Source organism: Xiphophorus hellerii, chromosome 20 (assembly GCF_003331165.1).
Source record: "Xiphophorus hellerii strain 12219 chromosome 20, Xiphophorus_hellerii-4.1, whole genome shotgun sequence".
NCBI classification, from domain to species: domain Eukaryota; kingdom Metazoa; phylum Chordata; class Actinopteri; order Cyprinodontiformes; family Poeciliidae; genus Xiphophorus; species Xiphophorus hellerii.
Genome location: NC_045691.1, coordinates 5,270,453 through 5,290,530, shown reverse-complemented (window position 1 = coordinate 5,290,530; position 20,078 = coordinate 5,270,453). Strand labels below are relative to the sequence as shown.

The following is a 20,078-nucleotide window of genomic DNA, read 5'->3' as shown; positions in this document are numbered from 1 at the left end:
TTATTTCCACTTACTTACTAACCAATCAGATCCATACCAACTTTTCCCTCCAACTCAACAGAAGAAAAAAAAATAGAACATTTCTGACATTTTCTTTATTTCTCAGCAAATGTGAACTGAAAGAAAGTTTTTGTCAACCTTTTTCTGATTATTTCATTTGTACAGATGAAGATAAATATCACCAGCTGCTTATTTTTCCTTCAAAGAATGACAACTAAAAAAAGACACTCGTCTACCACAGAATATGAATTTGAAGATGATTTGTGAACATGGTCCCCCAAGTTATAGCCCGACTGCATTCATTCTCTGCAAATCAGCTGCAGAAGAATCAGTGATCCTTTTCAGTTTAGTGCATTACAATGTTCGTGATGCAATGCAGAGATGAATTCACAAAAATAACTAAACAAAAAACTCAACAAAGGCGTGTATTTTTTTTGTTTTTTTAACATGCAATTTGCCAGAAATAAGACAGAATGTCAACAAATGTCACAATGAGACGGAGGAAAACAAGAGCTGAAAAAAGTAGTTTCCCCCTCACATTCAGGACCCTGATCCTGCTGATGTCAGGGAAAGCCATTTGATCTCCTTCAGTCTATTATGTACTGTAATTGTACCTCCATCTTGGCCTGAGAATAACTTGCCCCAACAGGTCACAAGGCAAAGCTTTCATATCGATTTACAGAAACGATCCAAACGTCACTTCAGTTTGCTGAAATACTTTTGACTGCTTTACCTCCAACCAAAGAAAAAATATATATAACATAAAACAAAAGAACTGCAAGAAAAAAGGACAAGGAGAAAGAAGGAGAAAAAAACAGCAATTAAATTGTGCAAATCTACAGTCAAATGACAAAAGCAATTAAATTAGATTCAAAAGTTCAGATGCAACACTCATGTGAACGCATGCAAACATCCTCCTCTGACAAGTGAGGATGTGGTGAGCAGTGATTGACAGGTGGCGGGAATAAATTAGGGCAACAAAAAAAAAAAAAAAAGGGCATGAGGAAATAAAACACCCGTTGTAGTGTTTCTTACACACATCAAAGCTGTTCCACAATCAAAGACGAGATTTTACAAAGCCTTAGACTGGAGAAGACTGTTGTAGCCCTGTGCGTGACCCCTGACCTTTTGGGTCCTCCCTTCCTTTAAAAACAGGGTTCCACCGGAAGGAAAAGCAGGATTTACTGTGCGGTGGAGTCGTCACATGTCGGAGAAGATTGGCTCTGGCGTGCATCAATTAGAAAAAGAAAGTCAGTCTAATCAAATAAAACGACATTCGCACAGCAGCAATCTGACCGGTCGCATCGACGCTATCTCGCTCGTTGTTAGAAGACTCACTGAACTGAATTACCAGTTAAATTATGAATCTGTTTCCCCACAAACCCCTGAAACAAATCATCTGAATACATGAAACTTTGGGAAGAAGGCCAGAAGGATTATGCGATGATTACAGAGGTGTTTGTTCTTAAGATGAGTCATTTTTTTCCCTCTTTTTCTCTCATAGATTACCCTTTTAAATTTAAACTTTTTACATAAATGGGACTGAATCAAAACTAGTACCGCCCCACCCACCCCCACCCCAACCCCAACCAGCAAATATGGCATTCTGATCCAAAAATCCCAGCTCCTGTGTGTATTTTCATCCACCATGAAAGCATGCTGCGGCTGACCGAAGTGCTGCGCTCTACAACACCAACTTCCCCACGATGACGCCGACGATGAAGAAGAGCAGGATGAGGGCCACGGAGCGGGCACTCAAACCTTCCTCCCTCTTCATGGAGCCTGAGGCATGCTGGGATGACATGATGTTGCTCTTCCTCATCCGATAACCATCATCTTCCTGCATCGGGTCGGAGGAGGAAGAGAAACGGAGGAAGAGGTTAAAAAAAATGTCCGGTTAGATAGTTTTCCTGCTAATATTATGACTGGGGTGGACATTTATTGCACCGTTCATCATTTATCGTGATAATTTTCTATGAATTTTGGTGCATCATTGTCACAATAAAATGCCAATTAACAATATTTAAAAGCCTCCAAAACTGTCCATATTGCTAGTTTATTTTCTCCACTGTTCAACAACAGAATCAATAAATATCAATAAAATTTAAAATATGTTTAAATGCAGTTACTGTAGTGCATTTAATTCACACTTCTTTAAGTGATTGGTGTCCTAAAGAAATGTATTATGAATGGACATGTTTTTCATGTTTTCGGAGGTATGATTGATGTATTGATGTAGTCACAGCCATACAGTTAGGTAAAAAAGAAATAATAAATAGTTCTTATGGTCACATTATCACCAAAAAATATTGTGATAAAAATTTAAGTCCATATCGCCCCTATTACCCCTAGTATATTCTCAGAATTAAACAAAAATTCTCGTAAGTCCGGCCCTAATACTCTGTGGGACAACTCACAGAAAGAATTATTAAAATGAAAACCACTTTTTGAAAACATTTTCTGTAACTTTCATTCTGGAAAAGATCTGATAGTTTTTCAAGTCATATCGCCCAGCCCTAGAAAAGAGTTTATTTATCAGCTCAAAGAAATAGGATCTGCTTAAAGTTTCATCCGAACCAATCCCCCGAGGAACACACAAGGCGCCAGGCTTTAACACACTTCATTTCCCAGCAGCGGGTGGGGCGGGGTCGAGGCGCTCTGTTAGTTTAATCTGAGCCGCAGGACCAGCCAACAATCGCTCTGCCTCTGGCAAAACCTTAAAGGGAGGGATGGTGGTGATGTTAGAGAGGAGGCCGACTCTTTCTTGGCAGCCTGGTGGGAGCGTGTGTGACTCATGCCCAGCCCGACTTTTACAAAACTCCTTTTCAAAACTTACCTCATCGATAGTTGTGACTGATAGCAGGCTCATTGATTTAAATTACTTATCGCAAAACTGGGCTTGAATAGCTGTCGAAGGGTGGAGGGCTCTCCGCTTTCTTTGACTCAACAAGCTAATTCATTTGCTTTACTTTACCGTGATTATTAATCAGTACCAAAATGACGGTTTATTGAAGTCATATAAACTTTGGATGAAAAGTTTATTTGTTCAATCTGTCTTTCATTTAGGAGACAGGATTAATTTCTGCCGTTTGGTTTTATACGCAGCACACATGAGAAGATTTAGGCTTATTAAGTTGCTTTCATGATTTCTCAGACACTCAAGACCAGGACTGAAACAATTAGTTGGATTAATCAGATTAATCTTTATTAATCGATTGTTGAAATAACTAGTTTAGTTATTGATTAATCATTATTTTGAGTGTACAGACGCAAATGAAGCCATTTTCTGAAGGAGCAGCATACACAGAGCAGTAATTAAACCAAAATTGTAGGAAAAATATGTAGATTTTGAATTTAAGAAAAAAAAACATTTGTCTGAAAATATGTTCTACCCAAAACTCATCAAATGGTATAATTTTAGTTTCACCTCGATTCACATGATTAAAAAACTCTCTCCATTTATTAGTTAGTGAATCCAAAAAATAATCAGTCAAAGAGAAAGGGCCAAACTTTTCATATATTGATGTTAGAAGCTTTTTTTTTAGCTGCTGATGCATCCTTTGCTGCAAATAATAAAACATACACTAAAGGAATACTATGTTATTGCATTTTAGGCAATAAATTATTTTATTTAAAAAGCAATTGAATTATTTGTTTATTTCTATCTTTTAATGTGTTTCTAATGTTGTGTAAAAGAGTTAGGTGAAAACTGTACAAACTGTGCCAAATTTTTTTTATCCAATTATCAGATATCAGATCAGATTAATTGATTAATCAATTACTAAAATAGTCATTGGTTGCATAAATATGACAAGACCTTCTCTTAGCAATATTTGAATATGACCTATAGATTATTTCAGCGATGAAACATTGTTTAGTTTTCTGAAAACAAACAAAAAATATATTTAAATAAAGTGTTTCACATACTTTTTTTTTGCTTATCAGCCAAGTGTTTTCCATATATATATATATATATATATATATATTATATATATAACATGTCATTTCTTGGATTGATACTCATAATGTCATTAATAAAAGTTGAAAAACTCTCTCTTAAAAACAAAAAAGAACATAAGACAGATATAAAAGATCCCTTTAGCTGATCTAATGCTAGCCAAGATCTTATTTAAAATGGTCTTGATGGAAGGATGGATGTCAAGCAGTTTTCCTTAGAAATGTTAAAAAAAAACTAAGATAGACTTGGAGAGACTTAACATAAATGGAGTTCAGCGTTTGAAACCAACTTTAAATCCTTTAAATAACTGAGCTCGTTGATCAGAAGCGTCCAAACATATTTTATCATTTGACACTCTGGTTTGAAAAACCAACAATGTTCATTATTTAGACTGGATGTCCCAGTCTTCAAAACAAAGAATAAATTTTAAACCACAATTAAAACAACCTTTTAGCCAAGCATTTTTAAACTTTATTTAATTTCCCCTTGGGCTCAATAAAGTATTGTTTGAATCGAACAAACTGAAGTTCCTGTCTATCTATTGACTTGTGAGCCTTTGAGAAATGGACAAGAGAATCAAGGAGGACGAGAAGGAATGAAGTAATTCTTGTCTTTTGAGTTGTTTTACTCACTCTAATCTGTTTGTTTTCTTCCCGTAGCCTCTGAGCCTCCATCTGCAGCCTCTTGCACTCCTCCATGATCTTTTTTACTTCTCCGTCGTCCAGGGTGGAGCTCAGCGACTTCACAGGCAGCGCAGATGACTCTGACTTCAGCAAGCTCGACGACATCTTGTTGGACTCCATATCATGCTGTAAGTGGGTTACGGAGAGTTGATGCAATCAGTAAACTGGTGCTAAAATGTTTACACTGAGATTCCCAACAACGTCTAAGTCGCCTGGCACGAAGTTAGAACCATCTGTTTACATTTGGGAACTTTAACACTGTTCACTTACAACGATGGAAAGACACAGACACCTTTTTAGGGGAGTTCACCCAGGAGTGCCTTTCATAAGAGGATCAAGCTGGTTTCCATCACCATTATGTCTGCCTTAAACACTCCATGGCACACAGCCCCTACTGGGAGCCCAGCAAATGTCTCATGTAGGTCAAAACTAATTCAAAACAACTACTGAAGGTTGTTTTTGCTCCTTGTGTGCAAGAAGCTGTTAGACTAAGCCGCTATCTCTGATGAAATGCTGTTTATACAGCTGAACGGAATCAGGTGGCCAAGGAAGAACCACAACAAAAATAAACTACATGTAAGGCTAAAACAAAGTGACTTTCTTAAAGGCTGTTTGAGTTAAAGTATGGTTGTTGTAAGAAAAGGTAAAGAAACACAAGAGGAAATGGAAAAATAATTGACAACCAGAACTTGTAATTTTGAAAAAGAAACCTGAGAGCGCAAAAAGAAAATAAATAAGCAGCCTCTTCTTGTAAAAGTATATATTAAATGTTGTAGATGTGCTGGAAAGAAAGAAATGTTAAATAAAACTATACTGTAGTACAACAGTTTGAATTATATGTAGTGACACAATCAGCATGCACAATAAAGCAAAGCAAAAAGTACAAGAGCTCACCGTTTTTTCATTCTCCATTGGCATCTCAAAAACACATCTCAGCTTAGAGTCCATCAACTCCTCTGGCTTTGCTTCTTTCCACTGCAGACAGAAAAATATAGGGAATGTTTTTATTATAAAGTCATTGGTAAGAAACTTGTGTTATTAGATAACACATGTCTCCTAATAAGCTAAAGGCTTATTAAACAATATGATAAATAACCAGAGTTATAATGAACAGCCAGCAGCACAAGAAATATTACATTAGCAAAATTAACCACACAGACTGTTAAAAATCACTTATTTTACCAATAATATATTAGACAGATTTAAAATAATATATATATATATATATATATATATATATATATATATATATATATATATATATATATTTGTACCATAACAAAAAAAAAATAGATTAATATTGGTATTATTAATAACCAATAACAGTGACATTAATAATAGATATTTGTAGGCCTGTCACGATAGCAAATTTTGCTGAGCGATTGTCTCAAAAAATTATTGCGATAAACGATAATATTGTTTGAAGACCTTTTTACACTGATTTAATGGAAATGACGTAATAATGCATGTGATTTCCTGCCAAAGATAGATACACTTTATTTTCAAAAGAATATTTAACACTGGAACTGATAAACAAAATAAACAAAACAACCAAAAACAAAATGGATTCTCAGTCTCCATTAACAAAAAATGTACTTGATAAAAACTAAACAACATAAAGTCAAAGTGGAAATAAATACTGCATTCAACCAAAAGAGTGCAGATTATGAAGTCTGTATATTATGTTGCCCTTCAGTAATAATTAGACGTAAATAGAGAAGATGGGCACATCGACTACCTGATGCAATAGTTCACACTACATGATTTTTTGCTCCTATTTTTCCCCTTACAACAATCTTAGACCGTTGGTCTTTCTAAGATTGTGTGGTGTGTTACGGTAGATCGTCGTTTCCGCTCCGATCTAAATCAGGGGTTTTCCCCGACTGGGATCTTTAACGCAGCCTGTTAAATGTGACAGGCAGCCAATCAGAAAGCCCGGATTCTCCTCTGTGTTTTCTGAGGGGAAATTACGTCGGGGAATCCCAAACAGCTGACACGGCGCAACCCGAAGTCCAGCGGACATTGGAGATGATATGTGGAAACAACATTAATGTTTATTCAACATGCAAAGAATATAGAAATGACAAGGGGAGGAGTTGGAGCGAAATTGCTACTGCAGTTGATAAACCCGGTAACTTTTCAGCTGTTCTTCGTTAACGTGACGTAAATATGTTCTAATGATTTTCATTCAGTCAGGACTTTACGCTGACACTAGCCACATGCATTGCAGGTAGATTGTAGTAAAGCATTGATTAATGTCTGGTTTTAAAATTAGTTAACTTAACTTGTAGCCATTATTTTGTGCCCATTGTTTGACACCACGCGGCAGGACCGAACCCGATCGAACAGTTATACCTAGGATTTCTGTCGGCTAATGTGCGGTCTGTCAGGTTTTGAAAATGGGCCGACAATCGCCGACAGCTCTAAGATCGTGTAGTGTGTGCTGGGCTTTACAGTAAGGAAATGAGGAAGGGAGGATCAGTGGAGAGCACCGGAGTTGAGCTTTTTTTCATTCGGTGTCATTAACAGAAAGAGAAAAAGGCCGGAAGAGACGATAATGCCGATAATTGAAATGACGTCGGTAGTTTTCATTTATCGTACGATTAATCGATTTATCGTTTATCGCGACAGGCCTAGTTATTTGTATTTATTTGAACCAGTTCATGATGCTCAGAACTGGTAAACAAAATTTGTGTTTTGTTTATCAAAAGCACATATTTAGTCTTAGTATTAAAATCGTAATTTGCAATGGTTGACACACTTCTGCTAATGCGCCAACAGTGGAGCTAATTTTTAATTTAGCACTTCTGCTAAGTTTGAATGAAAAGATAAATCGGCCGCGATTTCCTTAATTTTGGGTGATACTTGCGTGAGAAACCAATCATATCTACCACAGCAAAGGTTTGAAAGTCCGCCGATGTCACTGGTTTTTTTTTTGCTTTTATATTTGTTGAGTCTAACAATAAAAATGACAGACATGTTCATACTGGCATACTTGTTCAGTTTGAGGAGTAAGATTTAGAAAAGTTTGGCAGATCTGAGTCACAATTTTCCCTCCGTGGAATAAAGTTGACAATTTAGCACAGCTTGATGGAAAATGAAGGACCTTGTTAACGGTGTGAAAACATAAAAAGATAGAAGTAAGTCAAATCCCTACAGATTTCTATAGAATTTCACTTTTTACTGTGAGAGAAGGGTAACAAGTCTTCATCTTGAAAGATGAACATGGATACTCCATCATTTTAAATATAGTCATGCACTTTTAGTAAATATAAGATAAAAGTTTAGATAATCACACATTAATGCTTTATTTATCAAGATAAACCAAATACTTAAGTTATCATATAGAAAACGTTTAAATATTTAAAACTCTCTAAAGTAAAAACAGATGTCTTAACAAGATTCCACTTATTCTGACAGTAAGAACTAAATCTTCAAAATTATTTAGCTTTTGAAAAGTTAAATACATAAAACCAGTTTAGTGTCCTTCTCTGTTTTTCTAGATATTAGATATTTTGCCTATTGATTACACTAGAGCAGTGTAAACAATCAGCAAAAACATTATGACTAGGAAAACTTCAGAATCTTTTTTATCTTAATGAAGATAGTGAGAATGCCAGCCAGAAACAAAAATGATACTGTAATGGTTTAAGTGTTTTTAATGTGTTTTCCACATTTGCAGAACAAAAAAAAATGCAGAAACAGTTTAGATATACAGAAAGTATTTGAGTAAATATTCCAAAACTACAACCAAAGAATGATTAGAAACACTTACCACTCCCTCCATGTCAGTCATGTCAGGAGGTGCTAGCATGGACTGGACCATAAACTTGTGCTTACTTTTTTCATTTGGGTCGTATTCAAAGGGTTGCAACATGACTGAAAAACAAAAGGACAATCAATGACAGAAAAAATGAGCAAAACATTACTCTAGCTTATCTGAGTCACAATATATTTCAGATTTGCTTTAGGGAATTTTTTTAAGCCACAGCAGTAAATCTGAAAAGAATTTTGGTTGGAGATGAAAGAAGAAAGAAACAGTTGTTTTCAATATAATAATTTTTCATTTTCTTTTATTTGAACTGGCAACATTTTTTGAATATAAAACATAACTGTGCTTGATTTAAAAATCCCTTCCTATGAATAGTGATGCAACCAATAAATCTGCCAGCAGATGAAATGGGACAGTTTTTTTTCTTGTCAATGTTTGACAGATTAGACAGAAATATCTGTCTTTTCCCTGCTAAATAAATGCATCAAAATTTTATGAACCGAGTTTGAGTTTAAAAACATTAATGATTCTAAAATTATTTAAATCTAACCTCAAGTGCACAGAACCACAATTTCCAACATGTCATTATTTGTCACACAAATAAGATGTAATGTTCGTAAAAAAAAATTTTTTTAAAGTACCTGCCCTAAACCTTAGATATGTACAAACTATTTAAAATTATAACCATTGTACTTTCTTACCATTACTATATTTTTTTATTCACATTTTATTGCTTTACTTTTTTAGTTTCTATTGTCTGACCAAAGTCACAGCATGGTGTATGTTAGTTTTGTGGGTTAATAAAAACAAAGATACAATTTTGTCTTATTTTCTCCTTTTTATAAAAATGTTTATTCAAAAAAGTAAAAGGAAAGGAAGAAAAACAAAGTAATGCTGAACCCTTTCCTCCCACAGAGTATGAGTATTGTTTTCACGCCTTTAGTTTATTTATCACCTTCAGCCTCATGGAAATCAAAAATAGAATTTATTTTTGCATCAACAGATAAAACTGAACCACAGGCAGCATTTGTTACAGCTTGAAATGTCCATCATGTCTACATAAAAGTCAAAGGCTTTGTGACTACTTGTACAGCATGGAAAAAGTGGTGAATATGACTGGTTTCTGTTACCATGATGATGATACAGTGATGGACCAACAGATACCCCTGGGGCTAATCTTTCTAACAACTTTAAAGCCTTTTTCTTTCCAAACATTACATATTGCCCTAACAAAAAGCAGGTGTGGAGAATATTTCTCCTCAGCCCCTCGCTTTATCAGTCCTCCTAGTATTTGATGTCACCGAGAAGGTATTTTAAAGCTGTAAAAATGATTTACAGTAATCACTTACTCGTGTCGTCAAACGGAGGTCTGGAAAGATGAAAATGGTTATAAATGGAGGATAATTTACCTCCCTTGACTCCAACTTTTAAATCAGGATGTAATCAGAAGCCATATTTCTACGTCAGTGCTGACTACATCCACTATGTTTGTGGGATTTTTTTAAAATTATTTTTATTATAATTTCACTGAAAACAAATGACCTATATTCAAAGCTGGTCTGGATATCAGCATGACTTTCATATATGGCACATGCCAATGCTCCCAAGAGCAGAGTTGTGCACCATTTCAGCAATCAATGTGGCTCAACATTGCAAATCAGAAACAGACGGCATGAACAGATTGAGAATGTCCTGTTTCAGTCAGACCCAATTTGCACAACCATCTAGCTTGGGTCCGCTGGGACAACACCAGAGAATGGAGGCAGGAAAGTATGAATGCTTTTTAGAGTAATAATGGAGAGTGTTAAAAAGATTGTTTGAGATGAGAAAATGTCATAAAACCTCAAAAAGGGCTTCTTTTTTAAGTTGTGTTATTTATTGCTCTAGTCTAATGCCAGAACTAGCACTTTATGAAACTCTCAGGAGCTAAATATAATAAGCTCAGCAAAGGCAGCTGGGTAAACAACAACCCTGAAAAGAAGCCTAAAAAAAGGATCAACAGAATGGTTTACGTGTATAATTAATATTCAATACTCCACAATGACGTAAGTTGACCTCCTGAGCTAAAGTAGAAGATGTAAAAAAAGATATACAACTTATATTCTTTTGAGCTTATTTAACAGCAGATGAGGAGATACGTTTCAAATCAAAAGTTATGTACGTTTTGGCAAAACAGACTGAAATCACAGCTGCATTCAAATGTAAAAGAAAACAGTGCTGCTATGACGTGATGTCTTAGTGTACAGATTTTTACGGATAAACTCTTAAATCAGAACGTCTATACAAGTGGAAACTGACCGACATAAAGTGGTTTATTTGCATCAAGTCTGTAAAATCTGAAACTGGTGCACAGAAAACACTTTTCCCCTTTCTGACAACTGAAACAATGCAGTATTTTGTTAGATAGTTGTCTAATTCACAAATCAATTCATTCAGACGTAAAGATTTTACGCCTGGAAGCTAAGCTGCTACAGAAGATAAACATCAAACAACATTAAAGAGCATAACCAGGTCTTCCATGAATGCTAGTTTTCTTATTCTGTCTAGTAAAATACGTTTAAGATGTTTCCCAGATTTAAAACTTTTTAAGGAGTCTTATTTTGAAGTATGACAGGAAGAAGTTCTTGAGTTGTCAACCCAACAAGACAATTTCCAAGCGTCTACTGCTTGGAAATTGAGGTGTTAGCATATTATGACAGTCATGAACCTTCATGCACTAACATACTTCACTCAGAGGCCTCTTCACATATGTTGCAAGACTGACTGCTATCTAAAATGCTTCCTGCTCGTAGCATCACCATCCACAAAAACATTCTGTAGATACTTGGATGATACTAGTTATGACAATGTTTAATTTCCCTTTGGGACAGATAAAGTGATTTTGTATTTTAATTTTTGCATTGAATAAGGACTCCGCCACTTTTCATTTGTTTGTATTCCAATACCTTGGGTATCCAATAAAATTACAAACGGTCACAGAGAGAGAGAAGATCTATTTCTGAAAACACAAAAAAGACCGTAATCAGTTTTGTTTCATTTCAGATTCAGATTGAATTCAGATTCCTTAAAACTCAGTCTGTGATATGTGAAACTTTTACTTGTGGAAAGAATAGCTTTCCCTCAAAATATTGCGATAAATTTGCCTTTTCTTTTTCACATGGACCAAATACTGTGCATCAGCTGGTTTCTCGTCAGCTCACAGTCCAAATATCATTACTTTGGTTTAGATTTGTGTTCAAAGCAAAAACTTGTGAACAGAAAATCAAATCTACAAAAGACGTTACATACAGTATAGTGTGAGATTAAAGAACAGAGCTTTGTCGAAAAGCTCTGTTCTTTTTGACAAAGAACAGAGGTCTACATTGACCTGAAGACAAAACTAACAAGAATGTGAAAGCAAACTCTCCAAATGTATTCAGATTCAGATTTCTCAGGGCACAATGCCTTTACTCCCCTGATTATGTGCTTCTGAGACTGTCCTAGTCAATTAAATCTGAAAGGGAAATAAGTGCTGAGACTACACAGAAATAACCTACAAGTCATCGGCTTCCACTTTATACGTTGAACTTTGTTATGAAAATATATTTGACTTGAAATGGAGCTAGTACGCCCTCTGATTATTAGAAAACATCAGACATAACTCGGAGACTTTTGAGTTGATATATTGAGTAAATATCTACTCAGATCTCAGCTTGGACAGATGAATCAGTCTCTGGTTCAGTCAAAACAAAAAGCCCACAGGAAATAAATGTAAGGACAAGCTAATGAAATGATAACACTATCCAGAGCAGTCTATACTTTGTCATAAAAACATTCACAATGAGTTACATACATTTTAATAGTTGTGGATATGAAGGATGTTTTTACATGGTCAAGTTCTACTTTTCCATTTAGAAGATGTTAACACCAGTCATGAACAACATTCTTGTGGTCGCAGTCAAACTCAGCATATAGTTACAGCAAAGCGGTATATATAATTATATTAGGGCTTGGACTTTAATGCATTAATTTTGATTAATTATTTTGATACACTTCAACCTGTTTAAATGTAATTAATCGCTTACATAAATTTTATTTATTTTTATTTGCATGTTTTTGGTGTACCTATAAATCTGACACACAAGCAACATCCACAAACAGCTCAGTGGATTACATTTCTAACTTAATTACCTGGGATTAGTCTGCAAATAACTAATCTCACTTAATTGCATTTTAATTGTACACCATATATTGAGAAAATAAGTAACTTTCTCAATTCAAAAAAAATTTTACTGCTAAATTACTCAATATATAGATTAAGTGAAATGTTAGAATTCAGATGTTTCCAATTTTCTAAATGTTGCAAACCCACAGCAGCTCTTATGACTTTACATTAATAGGCTTAATTGGATTTTATATGTTTTAGTACCAAATCGCCACCAAAAGCAACAAGCGATGTAGATCCTGAGCTAAACCTAGACTCTTTTAAAACAAAGAAAGCATAAGGAGCAACAATTTGAATTAAATTTAGTAAAACAAGTCTAGTCAAATATGATTTGAGATAGTCAGTATAGATAAAATTTTACTATTTTTACTTTTAAAGGTATGAAAGACCTTAAATCCATCTGGATGTATCCATCAAAACAATGTGCTCTGTTTTTAATAACAATTTTCTCAAATGCAAGAATCCACATTTCACGGTTCTGTCTTCTGCAGTGCTTTAAAAACACCATATAAGCCCGAGTACTTGCTGGAAAAAGAAACTGGTTACAGAGCACACCTTTAAGTTTGCCAACAAAATTCCATTCTAAGGCAAGAAATCCTGTTTTGTGACTCCAAGCTGACCCTTTTCAGCCTAATAAGGGTAATAATTGATGGCAGCTGAGATGGGACTCAGCTTGTCACCTACTGTTGACAGCGAGCAGCAGTAACTCAGTCTAGGGTTGTTGACACCAGATAGGGGAAGCTGTAAAATGAGCATCTGGTTGGGGTGTCACAGTATGGAAACATTCGTCTCTTTACTACAGAGTGAGTAGAAAAGCAGCCTGGTAGAACTCGCTGTACTACCTGGCTCTTTTGAGAAAATCCTTGGGGAAAAAAATCTTGTGACAATCCAAAGAGCTGTATAATTAGATACTGGTGTATTATATTATTTTATAGTTACTGACTAAATATCCAATATTTTAATCCTAGTCAATAAACTACAGTGGCTCCCAGCAGCACATACACAAGTTTGATTGACGGCACTAAAATCCGCCTCCTGGCTCTGATTGGTTGTTTCTAGTTTCACTGGCAGGAGGCAGAAAAGTACATTTTTTTCACAGATTACCTGTCTCAAACTACGGTCATGATATAACAATCATTTTAACACATTTTAACAAATAAATAAAATTAAATAAAATAAAGTTACATATGCACAGTTGAAGCCATCTTTGAACAACTACATAAGCTAACACCCACTCCTGAGGGAACAGCCAATCAGTAGCAAGGAAAATAAATGGTGTTCCTGGACCCGCTGCTTTGCAAACACCGGCCAATAAATTCCACCTACATATTTCATCTTCTTACGCTCCATTTTATTTTGATTTACTATGAAAAAAATCCAAGAATAAGCAAATTTGGAGTTACGTTCCAGAGAAAAATTACCATAACGATTGGGTTTCACTGAAACTTGAAGGAAAATCTAACAAACAAGTCAGTACTACTAATTTATCCTTACCAGAGACATTGATTGAGGTGCCTGCATCAATGATGCCGCTGTTAGGCCGCACACAGTACCGGCGGGGCGCTGTCGTCTTGACCTTAAAACATACATTCCTGTCTGTCGGGTTGGAGAGCTTAAGATTTGTGGTGACCACGTCTGAAAACGGACCTGAGAGAAAAGTAAACAGAAGAGACCCGTAAAAATATGAACTTTACGTAATCTTAATGGTTGGGAAAAATAAGAGAAAAAAGAAAAGAGAGAAATAATTCTCGGGAAGAAACACATAAACTAAACCTGCAGAGAGATTCTTTTCATTTTATAGCTGGGGATGTTATGATTTGAGCGACCACACAAACGGGTTTATACCACTCCTTGGTCAGACTACTGCAATGCCAAATGCTAGAAAAGTAAGACAAATCAAAAAAGACAGACGGAGAATAAACTGTAACAGGCACGCAAACTCAAAAGGTTCGGAACGTCTTTAAGCTACACAGTAAAAAAAAAAAAAAACATGAGTCTAAGCAAATGATCAAGATTCATCAAAGTATACATCCATCATTTACTGCTACAGGGGAAACACCAGCAAGAGAAAAACAATCAAATAACAAAAAACCATTTCAAACAAATGCATGTTTTAATAAACTGGACTGAAAAGTATCTGTAATCCAGAAAAAATAAATCTAAATCACATTCTTCTTTTATCGTAAAACCTAAAAACAGGACAGCTAACGCACTTTGGCTTCAATTAACTACAGGCATCATTATAGATGCAGCCCACATCTCTACAAGGCTCTCCAAGGCCAGCTGCATTAGGTTGCACAGATTTGTCAATATCGCAGAAAACAAGAGTCCATGAAAAAAAAAAAACACCGCTTAATCTAAAAGGGTTGGCGAAGCTTTCATTAATTATTCATATAGATTGCTAAACAGCATTAACATTGTTCTCGTAACAAAGTTAAATCCTAAATGTAGAACAGACAGAAATTCCTGTTATTTGCAAAAGATTTGAAATTGAATGTAATTTAAAGTATTAAAGCTGGGGGCAATGAAATCTCAAAAATGATGACAAACAGCAGTTTCATTTGGCAGAGAAAACTCATCACATTTAGTTTGTATACTGGTCCCATATTGTGTAAATAAAGCAAGATGGCTGACTCAAGCTTGAAATACTTTAAAGACCTTGTGTTGTTCATTTAAAGCTGAAATAAATGACTCTTCGTGGAAACCCTCAAGGACTTAATAGGGCCTTGCAAACACAAATAAAAATTTCATGAATAAATAAAATTTGAGTCAAATTACAGTTTACATCCTGATAAATGTGGGGTTGACAGAAAGCTTTCAGGCCCTTCATGCTCTTTTTCTCATCCATTTACACAAAATTTATAACTATAACAAAGAAAAAATGTGGATTAGTAGTAATCTGGTATCAATTTAATTAAAATAAAACAGAAATATACAATTTAGTAAACAACACTTTCGGAACAGTATGAATGTCAAAACAGACATTAATGCATTCCTTCACAAAGAAATATGATTTTATTTAGTATTCAAGTTTACCAAGTTGAATTACTCTGATTTTTCCTGTATTATATAAAAGCAGAGGCAGTATAAAAATCATATAGCATAGAAAGGGATACATGGCAAAGTTAATAATAATACCAACTTATTTGTCAAATTTAAAGGGAATCATGAACTGTAATAATCTATCAGCAACTCCTGTAGCAGTCAAAAGTCAAAATACAGCTGAAGACATAAAAATAACACCATTGATAACAACACAGCAGTGTCAGCCCCCTTCTTTTACTTCTCTGTTCAGTAGATAAGGATTTAGCACTAATAATAAGTAAACATTAACAAATGTTGTGCTCACATGGAAGCTGACAAGTAGAGTAACTGTGGGAACCTACTCTGCTGAATAAAACAAAAAATATGATGAAATATAACCAGAAACAGAAACAAAACAGGCCTGTTGCTGGATACATTTTCACTGGCTGGATCCTTTACAAAACAAACTAAACTTTTTGTACAAACCAGATCCTTGTTTACATTGAATCTGGTTTGCCCACCTGAATCCAAAATTAATACTTCCATAAAGGACACTACTACTTCTAAGTGTTAGCTTATCTATGGATTAGCTATATGAAAAAAATAGCTAATGGGTACTAAATTCCTGGCTTCTTATTAGTTTTAATAAGAAGCCAGCTGTTGAACATATTCTGATCGTTGTCAGAGGCAACCCTGTGCTTTAAAAAAGGTTTCCACAGTATCAAAAAACAGTGGAGTATTTTTCAGTATCGAGTTTCAACTTTAATTGTGTTTATTAGTCCTAACAACTTTTCTGTGGTTAACAGGAATATGTTTTCATGCTATATAAGATAATAATCATGCTAATTCAGAATTATTTCCACTAGGGTGAATACGATTCGTTTTTCTCATTCTGAAACATAGCATACTAAATTCATCAAAACATGTTTTTGTTCAATTTTTGCTCCTGACTGGACAAAAGATGCATTGAAATGAATACAATACAAAGCGAAAACAAACAACGTCTCCTCGGAAACGTATCAGCATACTGAATGTTTCTTTCACCTTCTGCACAAATAGCATTGATTTGTTGAAATGTTTTCTACATTGGCAGAGAACTAACAAACTGAAATGAGTCCCTCCCGAAATAACAGTGATAAAGACAATTCATAATTGACTAAGCAACAATAAAAAAATCTATGATTAAAACTTGAAAGCAGATGAAATAGCAAGATCATACATACAGTTTACAGGCTAACAGTTTTTAAATGTAATGTTTAACTTCTAGAAGACTATTTTAAAATATACATATTTGTAATAAAATCCTTATTGTTTATTTGTAGCTAACACAAAATTAATATATTATATCAACAGTAATCCCTGTCTGCAGATCTTCTATATTGTGAAAAATGTTACAGCTTACAAAATACTATTTGTTTTCCTAATTAACAAGTATAAATTACTCCTATTGCTCAAATCAAATATATTTTATCTATAGAGGCAGCTACTCTGAGTATAAAATTTGAAACTGAGTAAAGCAAACTTTTACTGATAAAAACATGGACATAGACCAGATTTAAGATAAAGTTTCAGATCAGCAAACATCATCAACTACTGATACTTCCCTTCTTTTCTGAGCAAAGACAAAAGGTAAATTCACACCTTCATAATCTTGGTTTGACATCTAAAAATAAACTTTAATGAAACAATCCAAAATACTGTAACACCTGATCTACTTCTTCCTGGAAGTAGCTTTGGGTCTAATCCAATTTATGAAAACCATAAATAAAAGCTGAAGACTTATGAAAAGATTATATTTAAGAAAACATAATACATAGCTAGATCTTACAGTCGAATACTTTTTTCCTTGGATTATTATTAAGGTTTGTGCTGACAATAAAACTGTTCAAAGGTGAGAAAGTTCATTTCTTGATTATTTAGGATATTTAATCAAGAGGTCATTAACAAAGCTAAATGGTCTAAACTTTATTCACGGGGTTTTCACACTGTGTACCTACAGAACTACTTAGGGATTAATTATGAAGCATGTGATTTGTGGTTATTACCTCATGTGCTAAGACTGAAATCTTTCTGTCTTGTGCAGAACCATAGATTAACACAATTAAATGAAAAAAACAGCAAAGTCATGTGCAAAGGTCTAAAGACTTATAGGATTACATTGTTGCCCACAGTTATAAAAAACAATAAACTGCAGAAAGAAATAAAAAGCGGCTTTGTAGGAGTGGTTGCTGTTTTTACTACCTGGCATTACATCTGGGAGGCTGTAGGCACAAACAAATAAGAAAATACCTTGCAAGCTGATGTCAAATGCATCAACAAAAATAGTGCCACTTTAAATAATGATTGTGACTAGCTAAACCACAAAAAAGGTTATGTTTAAGGCTTTACAGCTTTTGTACAACACTGTATACATGTCCTACAAACTAGTGTCCAACAAGTAAACTATGTGAGAGGTTGCTTCGAGCCAAAAATATGATAGTGTGATAGATTTTAGTGTGTGGTAAAAGTTGTGCAAAAGTCAAAACTTGGACTTTTTTAAATAAATAAAATCGTGATTTTTTTTATACTCACATCCAGGTTGAAAAAATAAGCTGACCTCAGGCTAAGAGGAGAGACTGTCAAAAGAATAAAGAAGTTGCAAAACACAGATAGACTATTTATTTTATTCCACTACATGACCTCGCGTTTCACCTCTTCTTCGGTTACCCCGACCTGGCATGTGGCTCAAGTGATAACAAGATCCCAGCAAAAGTGAAACAACAATTTTTTTCTTCATGCATGTGGTAAAGTTGCCACTGTGTTATTTAAAACAATTTTGACCAGATGTGTTGGAGACTTAAAAACTGATATACCAATAATATAATTAATAAGACTTAAAGCCTATGAGTCACATTTTCACTCTAAAATTCTCCATTGTCTCCTTTGTTTGGAGTCATCATTGCTAATCAAGAATGATGATTATCTGTAAATCTTTGCATATTTCTGAAATCCTAATCACCTGTACATTGAAAATACATGACATGCATTACTTTGTGTAGTTGATAAAATAAGATGTGCATTAAATATGTCCTCAACAAAATTGCAATAAGTGCTAGTGCAAAAAGACAAATGTAGCAATAATTAAACATTTTCACTGATATTTTAATTCATCTAACTAAAGATTGAGTATTGAACTGCATAGGAGCGTGATTAGACTTTATGTTTCTTTTGAACACATTAAAATTTCAACTTTTTGCATTTTTAATGCCAACTAAAACAAACATAATTAATACATCATTTAATGAATGATTTGAATCATTCATTAAACCCATTCAAGCAAATATTTCACAATTACATGGTGGATATAACTATTCAATTTTTTTTTCTGTGTCTCTTATAAATATCTATCATTGTCTGAGTAGTTTATTTTCTTGAGAAATCAACTTATCTCTTTGTGCATTTCAAGAGCCAAAGTTTAATATTTGGAGCTGTGTCAGAGCGTTTTAATCTGCTGCAACATGCTGAAGTAGAGTACAATGAGAGTTTATGTAATATTATTTGGGCCTAAACGTGACTATCTCTAAACCCAATACAAGCGTAGCTAGGATGTTTGCTACTGTTGCTGAACCCTCAACAGTAAATGGTAATGATGTTAAACAGCAGAAGCTGCCCAGTGTCCCCGTCCTGTGTGCTGTCAAGTCATTAGATGACAGCTGGCTGGCCAATCAGAGAGCAGGCTAATGCTACTAAGCTATCATTGCTAGAGGTGATTTAGCTGTGGAGTATAGGCATTTTTACCATTTCACAAAGCCTTATTACGCACAAGAGATTAACAATACCTTCTATAAGCTAACAGGTGTGCGTTTCATGCATTAACTCTTAAATATGATTGCTGCAGGAAAAATGAGCGACAAGGCCCAGCTAACTTCACCGTCGAAAGCTAGTCCAGCTAGCAGATCACCTAGCATGAGTCCTTTCAGAAAAGCCTTGGGTCGTTACAGAGCAATACTGTCAAAATACAACTGTTCTGCAGCCTCTCTCCGTTTTGATTATTCCTACACTGGACTGCCCCCCATTTTCATGCTGGCAGAGGAAGCTCCCCCTCCCCTCCTCTCGTCCACAGCCGGGGCCCTCCCCTCTTACCTCTGAATTTCAGTTCGTGCTGAGGCTCCAAGAGCAGAACCTGTTCCGGCCTGGCCATATCCCAACAACTGGAGCGGGGTTATCGCACTGCAACCACTTCCTGACACCTAGCCCCGTGTTAGGATGTTGTTAAACCTGCTAAAGGCTGCTGTTTTCTGTGAACTAGCGGTGTATATTCCGTCCCCCGCGGTCACAAGTACTACCAGAGCTGCTAAAGGCTGCTGTGATGCAGCAGGAAGGGAGTCAGCCTAGTGACGTCACTGCCTCTGCATAGCCGCCCGGCTGGGGAGGGGTGATGCCGGGCTGGGGAGGGGT

The 20,078-nt window shown here is 35.2% G+C and overlaps 1 protein-coding gene across 1 annotated transcript; it reads right to left on the bottom strand.

Annotated features, from left to right (window-relative positions):
- Positions 1 to 1,642: 1,642 nt before the first annotated feature.
- On the bottom strand, positions 1,643 to 20,016 carry vapb (VAMP (vesicle-associated membrane protein)-associated protein B and C). The gene is made up of 6 exons (XM_032549659.1): positions 19,764 to 20,016; positions 14,112 to 14,264; positions 8,417 to 8,520; positions 5,536 to 5,616; positions 4,591 to 4,767; positions 1,643 to 1,840 (listed from the first exon to the last, which is right to left on the bottom strand). The coding sequence occupies exons 1-6, from the start codon at positions 19,819 to 19,821 to the stop codon at positions 1,685 to 1,687; spliced, it is 729 nt and encodes a 242-aa protein (XP_032405550.1). The 5' UTR covers positions 19,822 to 20,016; the 3' UTR covers positions 1,643 to 1,684.
- Between the last annotated feature and the right edge of the window lie 62 nt (positions 20,017 to 20,078).

What these genes read in the sequence shown, in the direction of transcription:
- vapb (XM_032549659.1), bottom strand. Translation starts at nt 19,821, where the DNA reads ATGGCCAGGCCGGAACAGGTTCTGCTCTTGGAGCCTCAGCACGAACTG. An exon ending in TGACTGACATGGAGGGAGTG is followed by an intron (nt 5,617 to 8,416) that starts GTAAGTGTTTCT and finishes TTCTGTCTGCAG; the next exon opens with TGGAAAGAAGCAAAGCCAGA. An exon ending in AAGAAAACAAACAGATTAGA is followed by an intron (nt 1,841 to 4,590) that starts GTGAGTAAAACA and finishes GACCCGATGCAG; the next exon opens with GAAGATGATGGTTATCGGAT.